The following is a 27,718-nucleotide window of genomic DNA, read 5'->3' as shown; positions in this document are numbered from 1 at the left end:
GATTCTTCATTCTGTTTCTGTCCTGTTCTTCCCTTTGCTGATGATGGGGAGGGGTCTCAGAGAATTTTTTTGTTTTATCCACAGAGCTGACTTCAGAGCAAAGAAAACCATTTGTAAAATCTTTTGCACAATGCCTTAGTTCCCATTTCCTGCTTTAACTAAGTTTAGATAGGAGTAACTGAAACAATAACAAATTATTTCTGTTTTAAACATGTGTTAACATGCGCACACAGGGGCAAAGGATCTTTGTGCTGGGATCCTTTGAAGTGATCTTTGACACAGCTCAGTGGTTTGGTGGGGAAGAGGGAGGCAAGGGTGAAAGGTGCAACAAACAAGCTTTTATTTTACAGGTAAATTAACAATAATATGGAAAGGGAATCAAAATTAAGCAATTCAGTGCTAAGTAACCATTCATTCACAAGTAGGTTCTAAATGTATGTGGTTGCCATAAGGGAGAAAGCACAGTGGAGAAAGGAGATCCTTTCAAAAGTAGATTCACACACACACACATCACACTCGCACAAAGGAACAAAATGACAAGCACCAGGTGTCATCATTTTGACTGCACATGAGACAGTCAAGGAATGATATCAGGAAATTGGTGGGTTGGGTGGTGAAGCTGTGCCAAGGACCAAGATTACCAGTCTGTTTCTGCCAGATAGGGTGTGTTGCACTCCAGGAGCCATGGGGCAAGAGTGCCAAAACTGGGTGATTCTCTTGGTTGAATTGGGGTGTGAAAGAGGGCTTTGAAGCAAGCCCCGGAATCTAGGCAGCAGCCTTTAGCAGTTTCAGAGAAGGAAGCAAGGCAAGATAGTTGGAGCTGCTTTCCTGTGGATAGGGGATGCACTGCAAGGCAGCCCACAAGGATCGCTGTCTAGCCTTTGTCGGCACAGTGGTTTTGGTTGTGGGACAGAAGTGGGGATAAAGGATAGACTACTGTATTTTCTTATCCTGTCCCTCATGGTTTCCTGTAGTCTGTGAAAATTCTGTGTACAACTTGGTACAGTATTAACAATCCAATCGTGAGCTGCCCAGTGTGCAGGGCTGTAGCGGCGCTGAAAATTGCTGCCACTGAATCCTGCGCACTCCAGGCAGCTACTGCCTCCTCCTCAGGAGCAGGGGACTTTCGTACTTCCACCGGGTAAACCGAGTAGCCCCACAATGGGGTTACTCAATTCTATGACAACCCGAAGGTTGGCGTAGAATTCAGAGCCTCTGTGTTAGGCGGCCAGCTAAACCCCACCAGTCCCACCAGTCGCACCTCCCTCCTGCCCCACTCGCTCCCCAGCACGTGTCCTCCTCACCCTCCCTCCACCTCCCTCGCTCTGGAACGCCTCCTCCCCGCCTCCCTCCGCATCCCCACCTACCCTGCTCAGTGGTCTGCGCAACTGCTGAGCAATGGACCTCCGATGCTCCACCAGCACTAGCCCAGCACCAGCCAGTGGGCTAGCACCAGCAGAGCACCGGTGCTAGTGCTTGCAAACATGCCTTAGTGAGCTGGTGTGCGAAGAGTAGAATTGGGTCCTAAGCTGACACCCTAGCTGAATGAAAGTTTTGCCTGCTGTTAAGGACCTGCAGCATTCATGATATTAAGTAGAACAATAAGGAGGGACGGAACCTACAAGTTTGTTAAAAAAAAAAAAAGAACATAAGAAGAGCCCCACTGGATCAGGCCATAGGCCCATCTAGTCCAGCTTCCTGTATCTCACAGTGGCCCACCAAATGCCCCAGGGAGCACACCAGGTAACAAGAGACCTGTATCCTGAAAGGACACAGAGAAGAGACTTTCGCTTGCATGAGTGATTTTGCTGCTGGGAGAGAATATCTGTTGCATTAGGGACTATTTCACAGTTTGATCAGCAGCAGGACACCTGGGAGGAGGCCTGTGAAATACTGACTCCTTTTTTCACAGCTAATAAGATAACAAATGAAGATAAAAAGAATGCATTTCTGCTCAGTAATATAGGTGGCTTCAAGCTACAGCTTGATGAGAAATCTTAACACCTGAAAATCCTGGAGGTACAATTTTTGGAGAGTTGGTCGAGCTGTTGAATAGTCATTTTAACCTAAAACTCCAGTGAGATAGTAGAGCAATTTAAATGTAAGTCAAGGTCAAGGAGGGCTGGGAAAAAGCTGGAGAATTTGAGGCAGAACTTAGAACAGTACATACCATAACTAGGGTGCAGTTATGCAAAGCAAAATAAAAAAGAACAATTTAGCAGTCATATAGAACCTAAATAATAATAATAATAATCTGCCTCCTAGGATGATAGATATAATATCCTATAAACACCTGCAGTATAAGGTAGCAGTGTTCAGTTAAGGTAGGCTTAGTTCAGATTACATGGGCTGTGAACAAAACGTGGGTGATATTTGCACTTGATGTGGGTGCAGCATAATTCTTATGGGTCAAGTGCCTATGAGGTCTAATTGAGGAGAGAGACACCTGAACTAAAACACAGTAAACTGCATGTGTATGTCAGAGATGTTCTTAAACTTCTAGGCAAAACGATAAATAAGAAAAAAGAATTACCCCACCGCATTTGTGTGTTTGTGATATTACAGTCTAGCAACTCAATCCTACCTAAATCCCCGCACAGCGATGCAGCAGCACCAGTACGGCTTCCCACAGGGGATTTTATACTGCTGGAGGACTCCTTGGAGTAAGGGGACATTTGTCCTCTTGCAACAAGGTAAGCCACAGCAACTCGCTGTGGGGCAATCAAGTCCGTGTTGCTCTGTGAAGGTGCATCATGCCCAGGAAGGGGCTTGGAATTTGGCATGTGCCCCCTGATCCTGCCCCCTCCTGGACCTGATCTGCCCTTCTCCCCATCCTGTTTCTGCCCAGTTCCACCCACCCCCTACCTCGTTCCACTCTTCCCCACCCTGTTCAGCCCTTCCTCACCTCCCTCCAACCCCCTGCATAGGCTTACCTGCACTGACAGGTGCCCATTGTGGCCTTCTCGCTGGCACATGTTGGTGGAGTCTTCTTTGCAGATGATATAAAGCAGCCTCTACGGGTGCAATGCTAGTTACACCAAGGGAGAGGGGGTTAGGATTGGGTCATAGGAAATGTATAGCAGGGAAGACACTGGGGAGACTGGCACCATCACTCTGGAGTGTCTTGGATGCTGTAATGACCTTCAGAATCATATGATCTTTTTCTCATTGTGTTAGTTTAGCTTGTTCCTTATTCCGCCGATTTCCCATTCAACACAATGCTGCCTCCAATCTAGAGTTGTTTCTTGATGCCTCAGGGCAGGTTTAGTGGGTCAGGATAAAGAGGCACTCTGGATCAATCTGACTTTGCTGCCTTTTCTGCAATGGGTTCCTACCACTGATAGAGAACCTCTCCTACCCTTATTCCATTAAGACAACTGGGGTGCCCCAAAATGAATATTCCATTTTAGAAATAGATGCAGAAGCCATTTTAAAACATTCATATCAGAACACAAATAAAATTCAAAATTACTGCCATGTAACATTATAAGTAATATTATATCACTTATTTATATTTATTTATACAGGTATTTATATACCGCCTTTCTTTGGTCGTCAGATTTCTCCTCAGACTTTAATCCAAGGCGGTTTACATAGGCAGGCTGTTCTAAACCCCCGTAGGGATTTTTACAATTGAATAGTTCTAGTCTTTCATAGAACTCCTCCTTCCAGCTGGATTCCTTTCTGGTCTGGCCTCTCTCTGGCCCTTAGCCTCCCACACTCCACTTGACGGCAACTCCTCTCTGCCACCGAGGGTCAGCTCATCAGTATATCAGCGTGTCGTCAGTTCTCGGGTACTTCCGGTTGTTTTGAACTGGCAGCTTCAGATCTTCAGGCATACAAGGTGGCAGCGCTACCAACTGAGCCAGACCTCCTTCCCTTATATTATTATTATGCTATATTATTATACTATACTATACTATATGCTATACTACATATATATAGTATAGTATACTATATAACTATACTATACTATATATTATTATATTATACTTATATTATTATGCTGTATCTTTTAAAAACTACATTTCTTTATATGGTTATCTGGAGGACGCCTCATGGTCCTCCATGCAGGGATACGGGGAGGGAGCAAGTTCCACAGTCTGTGAACCTGAGTTTTCCACAACTCTTGGGTGTCTTATAAAGCAAAACTGGGTAGATTCCCTTTGCCAACAGGACAGTTTGGTCCCTAAACTGGGAGTAATCTTTTTCGCTCCACTTCTCATGTAAGGGAATCTCCAAAGACCCAAGTTTCTGTCAACCCAGAAGCCAGTGACGGGAAGAGCGAGTCAGGGAGACCACTGACCAGGCAACTGCCAAGTCATTAGCCCCCATGTTTACCCTGGTTAAAGGTAGCCCTGGGTGACCATCAAGAGTGAAGGAAGATAGATCTTTGCTCGAGACAGAAAAAAACCCAGTGAGTAACTGGTAAACTAGCAAGAGCTAATTAAAAAGGCAAAAATAAAAAAGGGAATGAGGAAAGGACAAATGGGCAAAATGAGTGCTTGCAATTAGGCAAAAGAGGTCCTGGGGCAAAATGAAAATATCACATCTGAACACATTTGCACTTATAATGAACTCTGCCTGAGTTCATTATTCTGAGAAAGCACTTCGCTGAAATTCCAGCTAAAGCTTGAGGGAAAGGCAGCAACGTACAGGTAAACTTTGTTCAGAATTGGAATCAAATATACGTATCCATACTCAGACTAGCCAGTTCCTTGTATGGGGTTCTGATGGAGCCAATGTCTGCGGTTCTGATCGATGGCTCAAGAGCAGGAAACACCAGGGCATCCCCTTGAACCTCCTGTTCACCTTAGTCAGGTGGATGGCCTTGGCCAATAGTCAGGCATTAGCAAAACCCGACAGGGTGCTCACTGGTTCCTGCCTGGCCATTTGTTCAAGTATTGACATGTATGTGCCAAATTGGCACACCCAATATACATCTTGGCTTAAGCTGCTCCTAAGTGGGTGCAGGTTGCAGAGGTCAGGCTGTTAGAACTGCACAATGCTGCCTCATGTGAGCCAGTAGCCCTATGGAGGCTTTCTATGAAGGTGGAAGGGTCTCCATTAACCCTTTCTACAATTCTTGTAAGTGGTTGATAAAAGTCTAAAAGATACATGGGATACTGCACAGAGCTGTACTGTAACATCAGTACATTTAAAGATTTTTCATCTAACATGCCAATTTCAATTCCATTACAATTTTCCGTTGTACTTAAAAGGAGAGAGACTGCAGCTTGTATTGTTTGTGACCCTGGTGTGGTTCACTGAACAATATGCATTTACTATTGTAGATAGCATTAAAAATGTTTTTCTACTGCTGACATACGAGCAAGCAAGTTAGTGAGAAAGCGAGCAAGAGAGATTCTTAGACATCGGTTAGTATAACTTAATGTTGAGTGCGTGCTTTTAATAATTCCAATGTGTAAGTTATCGTTTATGTCCAGATGTTATGTAGAAGAGCAAAGAGCATGGAATAAATCAAAACTACACTTCTCCACGTGCGTGTACAAATTCACTTAAAGTCCTGTATGTGCTGTCTTCATGTTTCCCAACTGAATTTCTTCCATTCTAAATATAGGCAGATTATTTTGATTTTTTTTTCTGAAGTAGAAGGACAAGTACTAGAGGCTTGGTTTAGACCAGTGGTCTCCAAGCTGGAGACCAATGCAAACCAATAAACCCTTCCCAGGCTTGGAAGGAGTTTACCATTCCGCCAGGGAGCCTCTGCATTGTGGCTCTGATCACTCCCAAACTGCACGCTGGCCAGCTGAGTCTGCCCTGAAATCTGGGTGCACAGCCTGTTGGGGCAATGAAACGTGGAAGCGGTTGGGCAGCACACAGTTTGGGATGGTACAGTGTGGAGGCTCCTTGGCAGAAAACTAAGCCCCATTCACCTAAGGGAAGGATTGTGGTGGGTGCTGGATCTGGCCCATAGGCTGGGGTTTGACACCCGCAGGCTTTGACCAGCATAATTTTATTTATCCTGAAAGCCAGATTTCTGTATAACTTCTTAGAGATGAGAAACTGGGAGGCCTCTTTGGCTTTAACTAGTAAATGGGTTATTATTATTATTTTTTTTTGCTGTGCTTGATTTTTTCAAAAGTATGTTTATGTTCACTAAGAAATTGTAGCATTGTTAGGAAGAATAGGAATAACATATGAGAATAGTGTATTTTTGTGTTTGTTGACATTTTAAAGCTATAATATTGTTATTTCTCAGTATTACACTGCATTATAGCAACCTCATTTTCCATTTCTCTGCTGTATTTATTCTGAGTTTCCATCAAAATGACATTTAAGATTTGTCTTGAAGGACTACATTTACTGTAGAATAAATATATGCAGTGCTAATACTGTGGTTGGAATGCCCGTGGGGAAGTGTGTTTTTCTGGAGAAGTCTCAAAATACATGTCATTGTTCAATTATATGTTAACTTTAGAGGATTTGAAAACCTTTAAACATGTAGTATCCCGGGGCATTGGTTTATGCAGTACCAAGCTCAGAACAACATTACATTGGAGCTGCTTTGTATGGAGGGGTCCAGAAAGGTCAGGAAGTGAAGTTATGAATTTTTTTTTTAATTTAAAAGACTTCTAGACTAGCAGTTTTAAAACTTTTTGTTTAGAAGATAACTAGATCAGTGTGTCAAACATAAGGCCCATGGAAACTTTTATCTGGCTCCCATAATAATTGGGCTCTCCCAGGACCACCATGAACTGATTTCAGCTGCTGAACTCTGTGTGATACATTCGCAGAAGCTGCACTGCTGAAAGGGTAAGTGCTGGGAAAGCTCAATTATCACGCGGGCCACACTTTAAGCAGCACCGTTTCTGCTGAGGTATCACTGCTAAAAGAGCAGCCCGTGTGACAGTTGGGATCTCCCAGCACTGCCCTTTCAGCAGCACTTCTTCTGCTGAGGCTGTAGGATGGAGAGATGGAAGAAGACCTCAGAAGGTGAGGAATAGTATTGGGGAAGAGGCTGACCAAAAGGAGTGAGAAATGAGAAAACTGCCAAGGCACTGGAGAACTCAGTTATCATGCTGTGCCCTTTCAGCAGTACTGCTTCTCCCGAGACATCACTTTGGAGAGCACCTCTCAACTGCTGAACTGCAAAGTTAAGCTTTGAAGCAGAGCTGCTGAAAGGGTGGCCCGCATGATAATTGAGCTCTCCCATATCTTAAAAATATGATCAAGATTTGCATTTTTTCTCTTCTGCCATTTTAAGCTAATGAGTTCCTAAGGGAGGAAAAAGTGCTTATTTGTGGTCCTCACCTGCTTAACCTTGTCACTTTCTGCTGAATGACATCTCTTCTGGCCATCTGCAGGAACTGCGAATGCTATTTAGCCTGCTGTGTGAAGCAAGTTTGACACCCCTGAGATAGATGATGGATAAGCTATACAGCAGAGTAAGCAGATAGTGCAAGTAACTTTTATTTGGGGACTGGTAATCTCTCACTCCTAGAAAATCCATGACACAGTTGTAATGTGCAAAGCATGAAATATACCACAGATACTTTCCTATGAGTTGATCTCACAAATAAGTCTTAAGGGCAGACTTATTTTGAGCCAAGAATCATGGAATTTTTGGATAAGTCAGAAGGTTAAACTTACGGGGTGTTTGACTATAGCTTTGTCTGATTTTACCGGAGGTCAGATTCTGAAAAATAACCTCCCAGTACCTAAGAACTGACAGTCTCTAATTTATTAAAAATATAATAGAAGATCATAAGATATATTTTTATTAACTTTTAAATTCTGGTCTTCACCACCTTTTTGTGAACACTGTCAGAGTAAGTGCACTGTAAACAACATATCAGTAGAACCATGAATCAAATCGTTCTTTAAGGTGCCTGGTGTGTTACACCAGATGCTCTACATATAACATACAACTTAAAACACATAACTGGGAGTGTGCAATTCAATTCACAGCAGAGAGTAAGCAACAAGGAATGATTGTGATGAAGTGCAGCTGCACATAGTTGCAACCTGATTTACTCAGAAGTAGACCCATTGCTTTCCATGCGTGTTGTTCTTAAGAAATGGTGCACTCAGTGGCGTAGCTAAGGGAGTGTAGGGGGTAGCAGATGCACCGGGCTACAGCTGCTGGAAGGGCAACATCAGGGGCTAGGGGAGCAACAACTTCCACATGCAACTTGGCGAGGCAACAGTTGTCCGCTGTGATCACCATTTGCAGCCAAGTATAAGTCGCGCACGTGGCAACAGACTACAGCAGCTGGGAGGGAGGAGGGAAGCCCCTTGGAGGGGGGTCGGGGAAGCCCCACCTGGGCTGCCCTCACTTGGGTGGGAAGGGAAAGTGAAGGGGGTGTGGTCCAGGCTACCCCCTCTTGGCAGAGCAGCGGGTAGAAGCTGAGCGGGAATGTTCCCGGCAAGAACAACCAGCTCCGCTTCGCCCCAGACCTTGGCGGGGCTGGCGGAGATCTTCATGGGCTACCTCAGTGCTGGTGTCACAGCCCCCCCCACTCAAGAACCAATAGCCGCCCCACCAAGGTGCACTGAGGCGAAGGAGCTTCCTCTGCGGGAAGAGGTTCCTCTGCAACTGCCTCTACCTCGCTCCTGGCAGCAGCAGGAGGGAAGGAGGAGGAGGAGCGTCCCTGCCACCGCCTCCTGCATGAACTCACTCAAAGTCAATCCTAGGCATGTCTACTCAGAAGTAAGTCCCCTTAGAGTAAGTGGGGCTTACTCCCAGGGAAGTGAGGATAGGATTGGGGCCTCAATAGGTCAGGCATGGCTGCCTGCCTGCCCCAAGTCCTCTTCCCCCCCAGCCCTGCGAACCAGCAAGCAGGTGGCAGCATCACCACAGCCTCCTCCCCCCACCCAGAGGCAGCCGCAGGGCTCAAGCTCTGTCCGCCACATAAAATGGTTGCCTGGTGTGGGGGGGGGCATGCCCCGACCTCCCCTCACACACCCACCCCTCAGACAGACAGTCTGAGAGCCCCATCCTAGGCATGTCTACTCAGAAGTAAGTCCCATTAGAGTCAATGGGGCTTACTCTCAGGTAAATGCAGATAAGATTGGGGCCTCAGTCAGTCAGGCGCGGCTTCCTCCCACCTCTCTGCCCCAGTCCTCGCTCCCCCCCAGCCACTGTGAGCCAGTGAGCAGGCTGGCTGCTTCTGCACAGCCTCTTCTCCCCCCCCCTCCCCCTGCAAGGTAGCTGCACGACTTGAGCTCTGCCTGCCAAACAAAACGTGGCACATTTTTTACTTCTCACTTTTTGAAAAGTGAGCATGAATTCAAAACCTGGAAGTGACATCACTTTCAGAGCATCATTTTGCGCTCTGGGCAACAGGATCGTTAGCTGCACCACTGGGTGCACTGAATTGTAGCTTCTGAAACATTTGATGGGAGTGTTTCCACTTTCAGGGAAGGTGCATCAAGCAACTGAAACGAGCCCACCCTAACCTGTTCTGAGGGCTGTTTCTTGACCATGTACCTCTTGATTTATAGCAGCATCAAGGCTGTCAGGAGGGGTTTCATCCTTGAAAGAAGTGGGATGATTCTGTGGAGCTGGTTCGGCTCTTGCTCTCTGTCTTGGGGGGATGTGCGAACTGAAGCTCTGACTATCTGATGCTCTAATCCTGGTCAGTTTACTTGATTGTGTGGCTTGTAAATAGCAGTGAAGACAAAGAGGGACAGTGCGGGAAGGGAGAAGAGAAGGGTGGTGCAATGGGTGAGAAGGGGGAGAACAGAAAACAGTTCAACAGAGTGACGGCAGCAGGAAGAGGAAGGGAAGAAAGAGAAGCTGAGGCTGAAGAGCAGAGAGAAACAGGCACTTCAGGAGTGAGGGTGAGAAGAAGGGTGGCTGTGTGTGGGGCTCCCTCCTTCCTCACGCTGCAACGCCTTTGGAAGAAGCAGATGCAGAGCTGCAGACACTGCATGAAGAAGCAACACTCTGGTCTCTCTCACTGTCTTCAAACTACAATTCTATCCACACGTTCCTGGGAGTAAGCCCCATTGACGATAATGGAACTTACTTCTGAGTAGACGTGCATGGGATTGCACTTGTAGGCCCATGCTTCTTTGCTCCCCTTTCCTGTCCTTGCAAAGACTAGCAGGGGTGGGAGGAGGAGGAAGTGTCAGCTGAGGAGACCAATGGTAGGGGAGCCTGAGTGGACTGCGCAGGGATGCTGAGGAAGCGGGACAGCACTGACAGCCAATGCCAGGAGCAGCGAGGAGGAAGAAGTGGCAAACAAGCAGCTTCATCAGTCTCTCAGCTTGAGGTTCATGTGAAGTTGCACTCTTGCTAAGTGCAGTGGAGGAGCGGTTGGCGCATCACCCTCCCCAACTGTGCCACTGCTGCCCCACAATGTACCTGAAACAGCCCTGACCCTGAGTGACCTCGAAGGCGAGGAGGTGATTTACAAGTGATATATGGGATCATATTTCTCATCCTATAGGGGAGTGTCTATGGTATGTCTCTTTCTGAGAGACGTATATTTCAAAGTAAACCTTGCTTTTGAGAATATACCGCTATTGAGAATAATAAACTTGTATTGTAACATTCTGATGTATCCTCTCATGAAGGCCTTGAGCAGATGGTAATAGCTGCATCTCCTGCGTGTTTATGGTAGGTAGGACTTCATCTCCCCTCTTCCCTTCAAAGGTTGTTTGGTGTTCTGTGTGGGGCGTACCTCCACAGATGTTCCTCACTTTTCTCACTTGACTTTGAAGGAGATGAATTATTCTAACTGCTCAGAGTAGCATATACTGTAAACATGCTTAAATTTTAACAGCTGATCCTAATTAAAAATGTAATTATTGTATGATACATCAAAAGTCAGCATCTGGTCCAGCTAAATTATAAAATTGCTGTATTCCTTGCTCTCTGTTTTAGCTCATACCCCCTAGGCCAAAGGCAGCCAGACAGAAAGATTGTTATTGGCACTGCTAAACATGAAACCAGGTGCACTTCAGTCTCACTGATGTTCATTTCTGCCTCTCTCACAATTTTGAAAAATTGTGAAGGAGAGGAAAGGATCTGTCCTGACAGCATTCATATGTTAATCTCCTCGTGATTGCCAGAGGCAGGCAGGACTTTCACTCTGTTGAGACAATGAAGCATCTAAGTGTTCATTGGAGCTCAGAAAGGCTCCTTTTTTTAGCACAGGGGAATAAAATAGAGTGAAAGAAGCTACTTTTGTTTTTGATTAGCATTATACTTTAAGCAAACGTTATATGTTCGTTAACAAGTTTGAAGGAAATAGAAGTTGAAAACCGACCAAGAGACCAATATGTTGTCTTCTGGCTCAGTTACAAAAGGGTCCCAATCCCAATTCTTCATACACCTTTCCATAATGGAAAGGTATTCATTACCTCTTGAAACACCATAGTTTTTGGTGATGCTCAGGTGCCAGAAGCCAAAACAGCCTATCAAATTCTGACAGTGGTGTTCTACCAGCAGTTTCCTCCATGTCAACATTCGTGTGATATAAGGCATTTCTGGTGACCTTGTAGCATGGTACCTTAAAGTTCCTTTGTGTTGTCTAGTCATTCCTCACTTAGCACTTGAAACCTTGTGCCTGATCTTTTATAGTAATGAGAGTTTGTGAGATGCACTATTGAGGGTAGAACTTCCCTGACCAGTGCTGCTTTTGTTATGCAGGCATAAGCCCTTGTTTGCTCTGTTATAACTGAAGCATCTTAGTGGTCTTGGACCAAGACCTTGCAGCTGGGATGTGCATTTTTCTCCTTGATTACCTTGCATCATGCAGTCGGTTCAGTAATTGGGTGCTCCCAAATAAATACTGTAGCATTATTTAACGTGGACTTGATTCATTACTGGTTGGGAAACCACTGGGACCTCCAAGAAAGTTGGTTTGAGAACTTTTCAAGGAAGATTGAAGTATTAGCATAATAAAAAAATTAATGCCTCCTTTGTATGAAGCTGAATGGAATAGTTTTCCCCCCCTAAACTTATATGAGGGAACATTTGTTTTATTACCTCTTTGATGAATTGTTCTGTATGCAACACAACTATTGAGAATTTCTCATTGTTTATTTATATCACATGTGTTAAATGTTATATGGTTCTGTACTGTAGTTGTAGTTGTTATATGGTTATATCACCTAACTAGGATAGTTAACTCTGGTTCTTGTGAGGGACACTCAACTACAGGATTAACTGTGACATGGAAGGAGAAACAAGGAATGAAATGGCACCACTTTCTCAAGAAACTGAGTTGCCATCAGCAATGCTGTACTGGATACTGCCTAGGGCAGAAGTTCCTTAAGAGGTATGTTCGACTCTGGTAGGGGCACCTGGGCCAGCCAACCCAGTCTCTGCTGGGCAAGACTTTAGCTAGTCTTATCTTGCCTGCGCCCTGCATTTCACTGTGATATGGGAGAGACAGCATGCCATGGGAAAAAATTCCTGATTATCAGCAGTCAACAGCCAAACGTTCAAATTTAGTGGCTTATTTAAAATGATGAGATAGAGTGGTGAGAGGTGTTATAAGGCAACATAAAAAGAAAACAAAAAAGAGATTTGCTATCTCATCTCTATATTTAAAATGATTTAGGTTGGTTCTGACCAAATATTCAGACACACAGTGTACAGTATAACATTTTCAGACAAACACAATCTTTTTTGCTTTGTTGCAGTTGGCCATGGTGCCTCTTTCAGAGAACCAACCTTGCATATACTAGCACACCTCAACTGTAGGAGGAAGTTGCATAGGAGCCATTCATACTAAGTAAAGGAATCCAAGGTTCCTGGCCAGTTACAGAAAAATACCACATGCAAGAATTTAATTTTTTTCTACATGTGTATTCTCATGAATATCCCTCTCTTTAAAAATAATCTTCATGCTTGATGGTACATTGGCAAGTAAGAGGAGGTATGTATGGCTGAAGTCTTTGGGCAGTTAGGAAACTGATGGACTTTGTCCAGCCAAATTAGATTCCAGGACTATCTGTGTCTGTCCATTGAATCACGCTATCCACCCTCAACTGAGATTTGATGGTATCTAAGGAAGGACATATTTTAATTTTTTTAACTGTTATGCAATGTTAATTCTCCTCAAGAGTCCTCCTACTTTCGGCTACCCTTTAAAATGGCTCAGAAACATCAATTTGTGTAGAATACGGCTGCCAGCTAACTGTGTTAGTTCAGAAGAAATGTGAAGTCATGGTTTATTTTTATTGTGGTTTTTTTTTTAGTGAGCCACAATTGGCACCACAGACATTAACCAGATCATCGCTTCTTCTGTCTCACCCTGGCTTGTTTTGGTTTCACTCCACCACCTCTCCCCCCTTGATGTACCCAGATGAAATCTCAAGTGTTTCATTTTGTTAACAAAATGCTAAGAAAGCATCACCTCATAGTTAGTCTCTTGTCATTGTTTAGGACATCTGTTCCAAACCTGGGGGTTGTGATTTCTCAGGTATTGCACTCATAAAATCCGTTCCCCTTAAAGGGGTGGAGAACCAGCGGAGCCCATAGGTAATGGCACCTGTCACTTCTTGGTTCTCTCCACTGCCTCTACTGCCAACTTCAGGGAGGTAGGAAAGGGGTTTAAATAGGGCTTCATACTTACCCAGTTCATCCAGGTATTCAGCGACAGCGGGAAGAACCAGGAAGTGATAGGATCCTTCGAAGGATCCCAACTCTGTCTTAAAGGGACAGGAGGTTGGGAACCTCTGGTATAGAATAAGAAAGGGGATTTTCTAAGGCAGGGGTGTCCAAACTTTTTGGCAGGAGGGCCACATCATCTCTCTGACACTGTGTTGGGGGCCAGGAATAAAAAGAATTAATTTACATTCAAATTTGAATAAATTTACATAGATGAATATATTAGAGATAGAACTTATATGAATGAATGACAGTCTTGCAATAGCTCAAAGCCTATAAAAGGCCTTACACAAGGCAAGACCGGCCTTTCCTTCGCTTCTGCTGCTGCATCACAGATGTGAAACAGCAAGTAGTGGAGGGAGCCCTCGTCCCACAGCTCATGTGAGAGGTCAAACAGTTACCCTCACACCAAGAGCAGTTGCATCAGGCCAGGACAGGCTCCAGCAAGTCTCTGGAAGGCCAGAGGCTCATTGGAGACTGGGGGCTACCCGTGGGCTGGATTGGGAGTCCTCGAGGGCCACAAGTGGCCCCCAGGCTGGGGTTTAGCACCCCTGTTCTAAGGAGCGAGGGGGGGTGAAGGCAGCAATGTGATCGCCAGGATCACAGGGCACAGAAGCTTGCTGAGACCACAGCTGCAGCCTCCCAGGGGTACGGGGAGCCCTTCACCAGCCCCCACAGGGCTCCCCAACATGCAGAAATGGGCAAAATAATAATTGTTACCCACTTCCAGTTTGTAGTGAGACAAAATTAGGGCCCAATCCTATGGTGCCCACCACAGCTCTGCAGCCTCAGCACCAGTGTTGGGTGTCGCAGAAGTGCCACAGGGCACTTTGCCAATGGCAGGAGGCACGTAGGCTTTTCCCATGCAGGTGGGAAGGCTTTTCAGAATGGAGGGAAGGCAGGGAAGGCAGGGGCTAAACAGGGTATAAATACTGTCATAGTAGTAGGGTGGAGGGAGGGTGGGCTGGAGGGCAGATGAGACCCAGAAGGGGGCAAGGATGATGGCAGAGGCTGCCACCGAATTCTGTACCCCCTCTGGAGCCATGGTCTCCTCGTTTTAGGAGCTGGCACTGATCGAAGAAGAGCCATTGAGGCCAGTCGAGTTCTACACGGGGTAAGGGAACTGAGGTTCCCTTACCCCAGGAAGTCTTCTGGCAGCTGCTTTAGCTGCGCTGGATACAGCTGTTAGAGTACTAGTGCCTTATGCAATGATGCAAAGTGAAACAGTTAACCAAAATCCATCCAATATAACCATGCTGAGATGCATTCTCAAGAAATCCAAGAAGAATTGGATTAATTATGTTACTTTTGTCATTGAGTGTCCAAATTAAATTTTTCATAAATATGAAAATAATAGATGAAAATGAATTTTGTTTCTAAACTTGCAGACTGCATATGAAGTTAACCCAGATGGAAAAAGTTAAAACAAAAAATACAGACATTAGTATATCTTATATTGGTACTTTACCATGGAAAAGAGTCTTATGGGACTTATACTGATCATTTCTATCATTAAGACCAATTATATATGACAATGCTGTTGACTGGAAATTCAGCAGGCAAAAAATGTATTTTTCTTACACAATGAGCAATGATTTTGGAAAACAGTTTTTCTTTCTCTTATTTATATTTTTAGTGCCGTGTTTGGAGATGACAACCAAAAGGAAAATTATTGGCCGCCTGGTGCCGTGCCGATGTTTTCGTGGGGAAGAAGAAATCATCTCAGTTCTTGATTATTCCCACTGCAGCCTTCAGCAGGTGCCAAAGGAGGTTTTTAACTTTGAACGGACATTAGAGGAGCTTTATCTAGATGCCAATCAAATTGAAGAGCTACCTAAGGTAAATCCTGCCTTAACTCTCTTATGTACATACAGTTGTCTTGCTAAATGAACATTTAGAGCATGCTGGAACTCTCAAGATGAAAAGAAACTCAAGCTTATGGCATTGTTTGCGCACTGTCCAATGAACACTCGAGACAACAAACATGGGAGAAAGGGCCACTTTATTAGCAGATTTAATACAGAAGGGAGGCTGAGACCCACACTTGCAGAGGCAGCGAAGCCCCCTGTGGTGTGGAGGCAGGACCCCTGGGGCGGCACCAGAATCGCATCTTCCCCCCCCAGGCTGGACGTGCACCCATCTCCAAGCCGCGCCCCATTCCTAGGCAACGCAGCTCATCCAGGTCTATCCCATAAGGCGAAGGCAGCCGGACCGCGGGCCGTTCCGCCTTGAGCCGCTGAGCCTCTGAGGCGGACCCCGCGGTCCCGGCTAGGGCCCTGTCTATGTCCTCTGCCGCTGGGCTCCCAAGGACTGCAGTTGGGTTCTGTCCTGCCTATGCTGCCTGAAGGTGCGCTCCAAGGTCCATCTCATGCCTTCTACCTGCACCACCTGCCACCAGGAGGGGTCAGCCTAGCACTTGACCCCCCTGCTCCCAAACCAGGGGAGAAGCGCCTTAAGGCCACCCTGCAGGTCTCTCAGGAAGATGTCTGCCCCCTTCTCCGACAAGTGAACCCGGCCCTTCTGTAAACAAAAGGTAGTGAAAAGACAATTGCAGGATGTAGTATAACCTGGCCACCAGTCCGCTAAACAAACCGGCCAATCTCCTTCATGACCTTCCTCCGCATCCTCTCATCCCTAGAGCAGCAACCAGCCCCACGCCACACCCTTCGCTGTAGAAAGTCCAACCAGACTACCGTGTCGGTCAGCCAACCGTGAAAGGTGGTCAGGTCCTTGCATGCTTTGAGCCTCAGCGACAGCCCAGATATCTTGCAAAGATCATTTTCGCCCAGGTGAATCACTAATACATCAGGTAGAGGGTTCTCTCTCAGTAACTCCACCATTGTGGGCAGCAGCTGGCCCCACCGCATACCCCGCCTGGCCAACCAACTAACATGCATGGCAGGGCCGAGCCCAAGCTGCATTCCAATTTGACTTGCGGCCACCCTCTTGCGCGCCCAAAATACAATGGAGTGGCCACAGACCAGTACATGAACTGGGTTACCACCGCGTCCTGTAGGGGGAAAGAAGAGAAGTTATTGCAAACCACCCATGTCCTTCACAGCGCCCCCCCCACCTGGGGGGTGCCAATGAGGGAGGCTGCCTCTACAAATGACAAACGTAGCGCTGATAAGCTGAAGAACGCCAACGTCCTATCCTTTGAATATCCTCCCCTGACAATCCCACCGCTGCGGCCATGGAGGCTGTCCCGATGCGCAGAGAATGCAGGCTATACTCCCTCGGTTGCAACCCCAAGGCCAATAGGGTGCACGAGAAAACTGCCCTAAACTGGAATAAGGTTAGCGGGGAGCCGTCCACATGCTGGAATAGGGCTCCCACTCATGCTCCGGAATTTGCTGCATAGTCCTGCAATGCTTTAATCGGGCAGAGCGGCATACCCACTGCTTCTTTAAGAAACACCTCACATCCCAGGCCCCTCTGATCCATTTTAGACTGTCTGAGTATAAGGGAGATACCACCGGGCACCTAAGTGAGGTCCTTCCTCTGCAGGTCCCTAGCCAACCCTTCCGACTTGCCCCTGGCCAAGAACTCACTGGGTCTAAATGTGCCAAAGAAGGACGTGAATAGGGCTGCTTTGAAAAGCTGCTCCTCACCCGGGGACGAGCAGAACGCACTAAAGGTCCCCGCAGTGCCCCCGAGTAGCTCAGGTTAGATCGGGCGCCTCTGGTCAGGGGCAGGGGGTTTCATCCTGGCACAGCCTTCCAACATCCTCCGCACCCTGAAATCCTGCGTGAAGTCAGGATATCCTGAAGCTTTGGACACAAAGGCTATAGTGGACATGAAACCCAGCAAGGAGCTAACCGCTCTCCCAGACCTCTTCAGGTGTAACAAGTAAAGCAGCAGATGTTCCACCGGCGCTGGCCAGAGGCTGGACAGTGTGGCAGCTTGCCTGAAGTCCTCGAACTTTTTACCTTACGTGAGTAGCCCTTCTGCGTACTGGGCGCCAAAGAGGCGCAAATTACTTCATTTATCTCGGCAAGCCAAGGTCTCAGAGCCAGGGAGGCATAGGGTCTGGGGACGGTACTTCCCCAGGGGCGAGTTCCCAAAAGCGCTCCTTCTGAAATCGAGACAAAGCATCCATGATGCAATTCTCAACCCCAGGTACATGTTGTGCTACAAACAAGGCACTGATGCGTAGGCACTGGAGGACAAAATGCTGGACCAGGGTCATGACCCTGGGGGATTTAGAAGACATTGAGTTCACTACGGCAACAACTGCCTGGTTGTCGCACCAAAAGCGCACCTTGGCGTCCAGGAACTCCTTTTCCCAGATGTGCATGGACACCACTATCGGGAACATCTCCAGGAAAGTGAGGTCGGAGGTAATGTCGCCCTGCACCCAACTCCGGGGCTGCGCACCAATGATCCCGAAAGAAAATTTCCGAAACCATGACCTCCCGCCGCGTTCGAGTGTACCTGCAGGTCTGCCTTCAGGAGCTGCTCCGAACGCCACAAGGCGATCCCGTTGAACTCCTCAAGGAATCTAAGCCAGATGGCCATATCAGCCTTCATGGCAGCCGTCACTCGCACCCTGTGGTGCGGTGAATGTAAACCGGTCATGGCCACACATAACCTACGCAGGAAGGCCCTCCCCGGGGAGACTACCTTACAGGCAAAGTTCAGGTGTCCCACCAAAGACTGCAACTTGTGCAGTGTGATCCAGGCCCGTAAGCAGGACGTCAACGCCTCTAGTTTGTGAGCCGGAAGTCTACTTCTGGCTGCCACAGAATCAAGCTCGATGCCCAAAAGGGTCAAGCAGGAGGAGGGGCCCTCGGTCTTGTCCCGTGCCATGGGACCCCCAGTTCACTTGTCAGGGCCATGAAGTACCTGCTGGGCCCATAAAAAGAAAATCATCAAGATAATGCATGGGGCTCAAACCGGCAAGCTTGGGCTCTGCTGCGCTGTCCTCGCGGCGCCACCAGGGGAGCCACGCCCACCAGGAGGCATCAAGGGTGCCAGGTATGGGCAGGGCAGCCCGGTAGGCCTCGCCCCTTACCAGCTGCAGTAGAGAAGCTGGGGAAAGGACATCCGTCCAAGAGCAGCTCGGGCATACCCCGCCGTTGAACGCTGGTCACGAGGTGCAGACGAGCCAGTCACAAAGCGCGGGGGGGGGTCCTGTGGAGGGGCGACCCAAGGAGGCTGGCTCCTGCCGCACTGCCGCTGAGCGGAGCCAGGCAAGGGGTGCTAGCCAGGCACAAGGGCCTTGGCTCCAGACAATACACTGGGGGGGGGGTTGAAACCCAAAGAGCCACCCCCTGGGCCCATTCCCTCAACCCCCGGAAAGCCCCATCCTTGCCCGCAACACTGCCCTAACGCTCGCTTGACACCCCCCACACACCCAACACCTCATCGCTCCACGAGCAGGCTCGATTCCAATCCACTGGGTACCAGGTGCCGGGTCGGGTGCTGTGTCCATACAGTGCCCATGTGCAAAGTTGGAAGAGGGCTGGTGCTGTGTCCTTAAAAGACCTCTGCATCTGCCCAACTCCAGCCCTCTTCCAATCCCCTCACAGGGGAGGGGGCTCCTGTGTTCAGGACCCGGCTAAACAAACCTCGATCACCCTGCTGGAATTGGGCGATTGGCAAACTGCTGACTTGAGGTATCTGGAACTAAATTTGCTTAGTGTGGCAACAAATGCACCATTTTCCTGCTTTTAGAAAACATACTGTTTAGTTCTGTCCTAACAAAAAGAGGTTAGGGGCACAATCCTAACCAGATCTACTCAGAAGTAAGTCCTGTTTTGTTCAATGGGGCTTACTCTCATAAAAGTGTGGTTAGGATTGCAGCTTGAGTAAGATTCTGCTTCAGTGCATCAGTTCAAAATTCTTCATTAACACTGGTATTCAAGACACCTGCACAGGAATTGATCTGTCATGTGCTCAAATGAATGTTCTGAAGATACACCTCACTTTAACCATGTATGTATGTTCATTCGTAGTTAAGAGGGAGACTTGATTTGCTTCAAATGAAAAATACATTGAACTTTTCCCAAACTGGAAGCAAGTGTGATGAACCATGTGTCAGTTTTTATGGCTCTTCTTCTAATGCAGAGGTGTATTATTATATTATAATGCCGTTGTACAAATCTATGGTAAGGCCACACCTGGTGTATTGTGTCCAGTTCTGGTCACCACATCTCTAAAAGGACATAGTAGAAATGGAAAAGGTGCAAAAGAGAGCGACTAGGATGATTACTGGGCTGGGGCACCTTCCTTATGAGGAAAGGCTACGGCGTTTGGGCCTCTTCAACCTTGAAAAGAGGTACCTGAGTGGAGACATGATTGAAACGTACAAAATTATGCTCAGGAAGGATAGAGTGGATAGAGAGATGCTCTTTACACTCTCATATAACATCAGAACCAGGGGACATCCACTAAAATTAAGTGTTGGGAGAGTTAGGACAGACAAAAGAAAATATTTCTTTACTCAGCGTGCGGTTGGTCTGTGGAACTCCTTGCCACATGATATGGTGATGGCATCTGGCCTAGATGCCTTTAAAAGGGGATTGGACAAATTTCTGGACGAAAAATCCATTACGGGTTACAAGCCATGATGTGCATGTGCAACCTCCTGATTCTAGAAATGGGCTATGTCAGAATGCCAGATGCAAGGGAGGGCACCAGGTTGCAGGTCTCCCTGCAACCTGGTGTGCTTGTTATCTGGTGTGCTCCCTGGAGCATTTGGTGGGCCACTGTGAGATACAGGAAGCTGGACTAGATGGGCCTATGGCCTGATCCAGCGGGGCTGTTCTTACGTTCTTATGGGGCCCGGGGGAAAAAGAATTAATTTACATTTCAAATTTGAATAAGTTTACATAAATTTACATAAATATTAGAGATAGAACTTATATGAATGAATGAAGGTCTCGCAATAGCTCAAGGCTTGTAAAAGACCTTATGTGAAGCAAGGCCGGCCTTTGCTACCACATCACAGACATAAAACAGCAAGCAGTAGAGGGAGCCCTCATCCCACAGTTCATGAGAGAGGTCGAACAGTTGCCCTCATGTTGAGAGCAGTTGTATCGGGCCAGCCCGGGCTCCAGTAAATCTCTGGAGGGCCAGAGGCTCATTAGAGACTGGGGGCTCCCCGTGGGCCAGATTGGGAGTCCTTAAGTGGCCCCGGGCCGGGGTTTGGGCACCCCTGTTCTAATGGATAGCTTCATTGATTTTTGGGGGGTGAGGGCTGATATTATTACATGATGTACAGTCAGAAACTGTACACACTTAGGGCGCAATCCTAACCCTTTATGTCAGTACTTTCCAGTACTGGCATAGCAGTGCCAATGGGACATGTGCTGCATCCTGCAGTTGGGTGTCACTCACAGAGGCCTCCTCAAAGTAGGGGAATGTTTGTTCCCTTACTTCAGAGCTGCATTGCCCTTATGTCAGTGCTGGAAAGCACTGACATAAGGTGTTAGGATTGCGCCCTTATTGGATAGTCAAGCTGCATTCCAGGAGATTTATTCTCAACTGTGCATAGGATTGCAACTTTAGTCTAAGGTTGCAGTTCTGTGCACATTTTCCTAGGAATAAGACCCATTTAACACAATGGGACTTACCACTAAGTAGGTAGGCATAGGATTGTGGTGTAAAATAACCTGATTTTCTTCATCTCAGACTAGTCAACAATAAATGGCTTAAAAACCGCTTTTTGTGCCTGATTTTAATAGCAGATCAGAACTAATCCTACTAGTGACACCTGATTAGGACCATTGGTCAAAGGCTAATACATTTCTGTGTATATGCACTAGCTCATCTTAATATTTCCTTTAGTCTACTCCTTTTCCTGTGTTGTCTAGTTACATTGACCAGATGCAAAGAAAGATAGGGTTCCTAGTAGAGCTGTAACTTGTCATTGATCAACAAGATTAATTGGTTAGAAATTTGTACTGACTATAAAATTAATTGGGAAGCATCTTCACAAAAAAGTTTAATTGGCAACCCAATCCACCAGGGCTCCAGCACTGGTCTCTGGCAAGCCTTGGCAATGGCTGTTGAGAAAGTGCCAGAAAACGCTTCGCATTGGATGCCAGCATGGGCAAGTGCTGGGCCTTCACACCAATGACAGTAAGCTCATAACTGAGGAGCAGAGGTGTTCTGGGGTGGAAAGGATGAGAAGTGGATGAAATAAGCAGGTAAGGGTGGTGATGGGAGTGGAGGAGGGTGGTGACAGGGTCAGGGAAGGCAGACTGGAGTGAGAGGGTGGGACCTTTCCCCCTTTCCATCTGCTGACACAAGGCTGCATGTGCCTGATCCAGTGATTTTTGCTGGTTCAGAAGTGCCATTAGCAGCAACTGTTACCCTGCACATACCTGATCTCATCTGATCTTGGAAGCTAAGCAGGGTCAGGCCTGGTTAGTACTTGGATGGGAGACCGCCTGGGAATACCGGGTGCTGTAGGCTTATACCATAGTCTTTCGAGACTGAAGGTTGCCAACCATAGCAGCTGCTGGAGCTTTCCCTGGGGCAAGGGGACTAAAGTCTTCTTACCTCAGGGAGTTCTCCAGCAGCCTCTTTGCCCTTGCTGGATACAGCAGCAGCCATTTCGGCATCCCTGCATCACAGCATGAGCAGTTCGGCTTGGGTTAGGATGTCAGTACATGTAAATCCTGTAAATACAGATGTTAATGGAGAAGGGTTATTCTAACACATGAGGAAATGGCTTGCCTAAATTGGTGAGACAGGGATACATCATATCAACCCAAAGATGTTTTCTCTCTGAAATTATTATTTCAGCTTTAAGCATAGGCACATGTCTTCAGATTTAATCCATAATTGTTGAAAAAAACTCATGCAATTAATCAATTAAGATTTAGTTAACTGAGGCCGCAATCCTAACCACACTTTTCTGAGAGTAAGCACCGTTGAACAAAATAGAACTTTCTTCTGAGTAGACCTGTTTAGGATTGTGCCTCAAGTGACTGTCCTAAAGCCTCTATGTTTATGAAGCTGTGTGAAGAGGTTTCAGCTGGTGCAGTTTTTTAAAGTCTGAATGAACACAGGCTTATTATATTTTATGTTCAGGGAACTAGACTGACTGGCCTTTTAGCTGCCTTACAGCTTAGCTCTTCCGAGACTGTATGTTTCTGTAGTACTGTGTCTTTTATTGGGAGACACCACTGTGTACAGCAGTTTGTGAAGACAAAATAAGGCTTTAGAACATCTATCCGCCAAATTACTGAAGCTGCAGTAGCATCAATCTCAAGGGGGAACAGGAGACAAGCTGACAGAAAGTATTATCTTTGCAAAAGCTAATTAGTGATAGTAAATGAAAGACATGACTTTTTTCCTTTTTTAGTATTTTGAAAAATGAATTTTACTTGCTGGTACTAAGGAGAGGTAGTATTTAATTTGCTTCAAGAAGTGTTTGTAGAACTTTCTAGGCTACTTTATTTTTAGATCTAAGTAATCTTTTTGTAGAGAAGGAAACTGAGTGATTTGCCCAGATTTCTGCAAAGGAACTGGAGGCAATAAAGTAGGCATGGTTCACGATTTTGGCCTATATCTGCTCACATTCATTATGCAGAACATGTGGCAGCTGATTCAGCTGGTAGGTGATCTTCACTCAACAAGCTGATCATACTCAGGATTTGGTGTGTTTTGTCTGATAGAATCAGGGCCAAACCCAGGACCTATTGACACCTGAGGTGGCATGCTGACTGCTGCCCCTTTGCCAGATGATGTGGTTCCCCCTCTCCAGTGTTCTCACTCTGCACTCTCCTCTCCTCCACATTTCCTCTTCTTCTCTGTCTCCTCTTCCTTTTTAATTCTGGAAGAGGGAGGAGGAAAAGCAACAGTGTATGCCTGAGGTATTTATTTATTCACATTTTTATACCGCCCTTCCTCCAAAGAGCTCAGGCGGTTTACACAGCTGCTCCTCCCCTCCTTCTTGTCCTCACAACAACCCTGTGAGGTAGGTGAGGCTGAGAGAAAGTGACTGGCCCAAGGTCACCCAGGAAGCTTTGTGGCTGAGGGGAGATTTGAACCTGGATCGTCCAGGTCTAAGTCCACCTCCCAAACCACTACACCAATCTGTGCATCCCACCTCCCTAGTGAAGTATGGCTAGCCTCCAGGCATCTCGGGGAGAGAGAGGCTGGGCTGGGCTGCTCTGCTCTGCTGTACGTGCTGCCTGCTGACTTGCTGCTTTTCTGCAGCTGTGGTGGGTGGGGCAGCGTGAGGCTGGGAGGGCATGTGAAACATGGTGGGGGGAGGTAGGAGAGAAGGCTGGCTGGGCAGGCAGGCAGGCAGAAGTGCCGCATCTCATCATGGAGCTCTCTACATGTGCAACTTTGCCCCAAGGACTACATTTCCCAGTGTGCCCCTCGCCCTGGGCATCCTGGGATTGGTCAAGCCTCCTTGGGAAGGAAGGTGCCAGCCTGCTCCTAGTGGGGGGGGGGTGTCCAAATACCCCAGCCTGCATTCCTCTGTCTTGCCTGGGGGAACATGGGTGGCATCTGGTTGGGCTGGCCCTGGATATGATGATCATGATCTGGGTGGAAAATTGCTTTGTTTTCCAGGCAAGGGCCAACCTAATTCCTTGTTCCAGTACAGATTTATAACATAGCATGTACACTTGTTGTTTGTTTTGAATAATTGTAGAATTGACTGACCCTTTCAACTTATTTTAGTACCATTTCTTTGCTTTATATTTCTGGTTATCTGCTTTGTATTTATGGTCAGACATGGCAGCATAGCTTGTATGCTTCCTAATAATACACAAGTGGCCAAAGCTCTTTAGACTCTGTTCACTATTCCTGCTATCTAGTATCAGTTCTCTTTACCCTGGAATTGATCCTTAGGGGAGAAAGAACGATGAGATTGACCACTGTTCACTTGATGCTGGGCTTTTAAATCTTACAATTGCGCCATAGAAAAACAACTCCCATGCTGTTGCTGTAACCTATGCACTTAAAGGGCACCTAAGTTTATAGTTGTAAACTGTTTTGTTTGAACACTGTTTGTTTTCAGCCAGACTGGCAGGAGCTTCTTTTCCCCGCATGTCCATACTCACACCTGCAACTTTCCTTTGTCCCCATACTTCAGTTTGCCCTTTCCCCCTGTGGCTTATTTGCTGGACTGCCCGCAGAAGGCAAGGAAATGGTCAAGGGAAGAGGCCTGAAGAGGATGCCTGTGGAAGCATGGCTTATTGCCACTAAGCTTTTGTTAAAGCAGTTAGAAAGCCTGTCCAGGTTTACCTTGTTAACTTTTCAGTATGGTTAGTTGTGAATCTCTATCCTTGGTTTGGGAGTGAGAGGAAAAAGCATGAGAAAGGAAAAATAATCGGTTGGATTCTAACAGAGTGCTCCCACTAGGCCTACAGAATTCTAGCTGACTGCAGTGGCATAGCAGTGGGAGCAGGGGGTGGGGTGTGTGCGATCTGCCCTGGTTACCAGCCATAACAGGGTGCTAAGGTGGTGCCAGCATCACTCCCTCCTCGGCCGCACCAGCCTCACATCTGCCTCAAACATGGCCGGCAGGAGGCTTAGTTGTTGCTGAAGAGCAGTGAGCAGGGGAACCACAGGTGCTTGCTGTGGCTGGTGACCATGCACACCTGCACACGCACCTGCACTTGGTGTGCCATGGCTGGTTTCTCCTCCCTCCAGCAGCAAAAGCTCAGCAATCCAGAAGTGATGCCACTGGCTGGCTCCCCTCTCTTTCGACATGTGGGGGAAGGAGGCATTCTGGTAACTGCTTCCCATCCAACTGTGGCTGGCTTGTTCTGTTTTCAGGTGGTGAAATATTGATTTGTATTGTAATATTGTAATGTAATATTGTAATCGATGGTAAGGCCACACCTGGAGTTTTGCGTTCAGTTCTGGTCACCACATCTCAAAAAAGATATAGTGGAGATGGAAAAGGTGCAAAAGAGAGCAACCAAAATGGGCTCGGCACCTTCCCTATGAGGAAAGGCTACAGCATTTGGGCCTCTTCAGTCTAGAAAAGAATCGCGTGAGGGGGGACATGACTGAGACATACAAAATCATGCAGGGGATGGACAGTGTAGATAGAGAGATGCTCTTTTCCCTCTCACATAACTCCAGAACCAGGGGATATCCACGAAAGTTGAGTATTGGGAGAGTTAGGACAGGCAGAAGAAAATATTTCTATACCCAGCTTGTAATTAGTTTGTGGAACTCTTTGCCACAGGAAGTAGTGATGGCATCTTGCCTGGATGCCTTTAAGAGAGGATTGGACAAATTTCTGGAAGAGTAGTTCGTTACGGGTTACAAGTCATAGTAGGTATGTGCAAGCTCTTGGTTTCTAGAGGTTGGCTACCTCTGATTGCCAGATGCAAGGGAGGGCACTGGGACGCAGATTGTGTCTGTTGTCTTGTGTGCTCCCTGGGGCATTTGGTGAACCACTGTGAGATACAGGAAGCTGGACTAGATGGGCCTTTGGCCTGATCCAGTAGGGCTCTTCTTGTGTTCTTATGTGGTGAAATGTGCTGTGTGGAAGCAGTATATGCTCAAAATCTTTTAAGAACATAAGAACATAAGACTGCAGCAACTACCGTGGCATCTGTCTCCTTAGCGTTGTAGGAAAGTTGTTTGCCCAAGTTGCACTAAAGAGGCTCCAGGTACTTGCAGAGAGAGTTTATCCAGAATCTGATGATGATGCTGAGGAGCCTGGGTGGACATCCGATCTTGGGGAGGATCTTGAAGAGGCCGTCCCTGCTGACCAGATCAGAAAGCCTTCGTGAGATCTATGAAGGCCTTCCACAAGGACATGGGCACTGTCGATGGCTCCACATCAGACCCCTTTGACATCCGAAGCGGCGTGAAGCAGGGCTGTGTTCTTGCACCAACCTTGTTTGGGATTTTCTTCGCTGTCCTGCTGAAGCATGCCTTTGGAACTGCAACAGAAGGCATCTATCTCCGGACCAGATCAGATGGAAAGCTCTTCAACCTCTCCAGACTGAGAGCAAAGTCCAAAGTCCAGCTGAAATGTCTGTGTGACTTCCTCTTTGCCGACGATGCAGCTATCACTACCCACTCTGCCAAAGATCTCCAGCAGCTCATGGATCGTTTTAGCAAGGCCTGCCAAGATTTTGGACTGACAATAAGCCTGAAGAAAACACAGGTCATGGTTCAGGATGTGGACTCACCTCCCTGCATTACAATATCTGAGCATGAACTGGAGGTTGTCCATGACTTTGTGTACCTTGGCTCAACGATCTCCGACACTCTTTCTCTCGATACCGAGCTAAACAAGCGCATCGGTAAAGCAGCTACCACGTTTTCCAGACTCAGAAAGAGAGTCTGGTCCAACAAGAAACTGACGGAACATACCAAGATCCAGGTCTACAGAGCTTGCGTCCTGAGTACACTTCTGTACTGCAGCGAGTCATGGACTCTTCGCTCACAACAGGAGAGGAAACTGAATGCTTTCCACATGCACTGCCTCCGATGCATCCTTTGCATCACCTGGCAGGACAAAGTTCCAAACAACACAGTCCTGGAACGAGCTGGAATCCCTAGCATGTATGCACTGCTGAAACAGAGACGCCTGCGTTGGCTCAGTCATGTTGTGAGAATGGATGATGGCCGGATCCCAAAGGATCTCCTCTATGGAGAACTCGTGCAAGGAAAGCGCCCTACAGGTAGACCACAGCTGTGATAGAAGGATATCTGCAAGAGGGATCTGAAGGCCTTAGGAATGGACCTCAACAGGTGGGAAACCTTGGCCTCTGAGCAGCCTGCTTGGAGGCAGGCTGTGCAGCATGGCCTTTCCCAGTTTGAAGAGACACTTGGCCAACAGTCTGAGGCAAAGAGGCAAAGAAGGAAGGCCCATAGCCAAGGAGACAGACCAGGGACAGACTGCACTTGCTCTGGGTGTGGAAGGGATTGTCACTCCCGAATTGGCCTTTTCAGCCACACTAGACGCTGTTCCAGTACCACCATTCAGAGTGCAATACCATAGTCTTTCGAGACTGAAGATTGCCAACAACAGGGTTAGAATATTTCTCATTATTTGTTATCTACTGTTTGTGCACACATCCTTCCAAATATTTTTCTTAACTTGTACTTAACTTGTTCCACATCTGTGCAGACACACTCAGCCACTGGAATTCTCATGATGTTCAAGTATTCTATGTATATCATACGTAC

The 27,718-nt window shown here is 47.0% G+C and overlaps 1 protein-coding gene and 1 pseudogene across 1 annotated transcript in view; both read left to right on the top strand.

Annotated features, from left to right (window-relative positions):
* The first annotated feature begins 15,232 nt into the window (after window positions 1–15,232).
* The window catches only part of LRRC7 (leucine rich repeat containing 7), a 169,441-nt gene continuing 156,955 nt past the window's right edge, over window positions 15,233–27,718 (top strand). Inside the window, exon 1 of the mRNA XM_066623794.1 lies at window positions 15,233–15,430. Coding sequence (XP_066479891.1) covers window positions 15,242–15,430 — 189 coding nt within the window. The 5' untranslated portion in view covers window positions 15,233–15,241. The remainder of the gene's footprint in view (window positions 15,431–27,718) is intronic.
* On the top strand, window positions 21,893–22,012 carry LOC136650455 (5S ribosomal RNA; annotated as a pseudogene).

The sequence above is a fragment of the Tiliqua scincoides genome, chromosome 4 (genome assembly GCF_035046505.1).
Source record: "Tiliqua scincoides isolate rTilSci1 chromosome 4, rTilSci1.hap2, whole genome shotgun sequence".
Lineage (NCBI taxonomy): Eukaryota > Metazoa > Chordata > Lepidosauria > Squamata > Scincidae > Tiliqua > Tiliqua scincoides.
The sequence above is the reverse complement of the archived record's forward strand: the minus strand, read 5'-3'. Positions and strand labels throughout refer to the sequence as shown.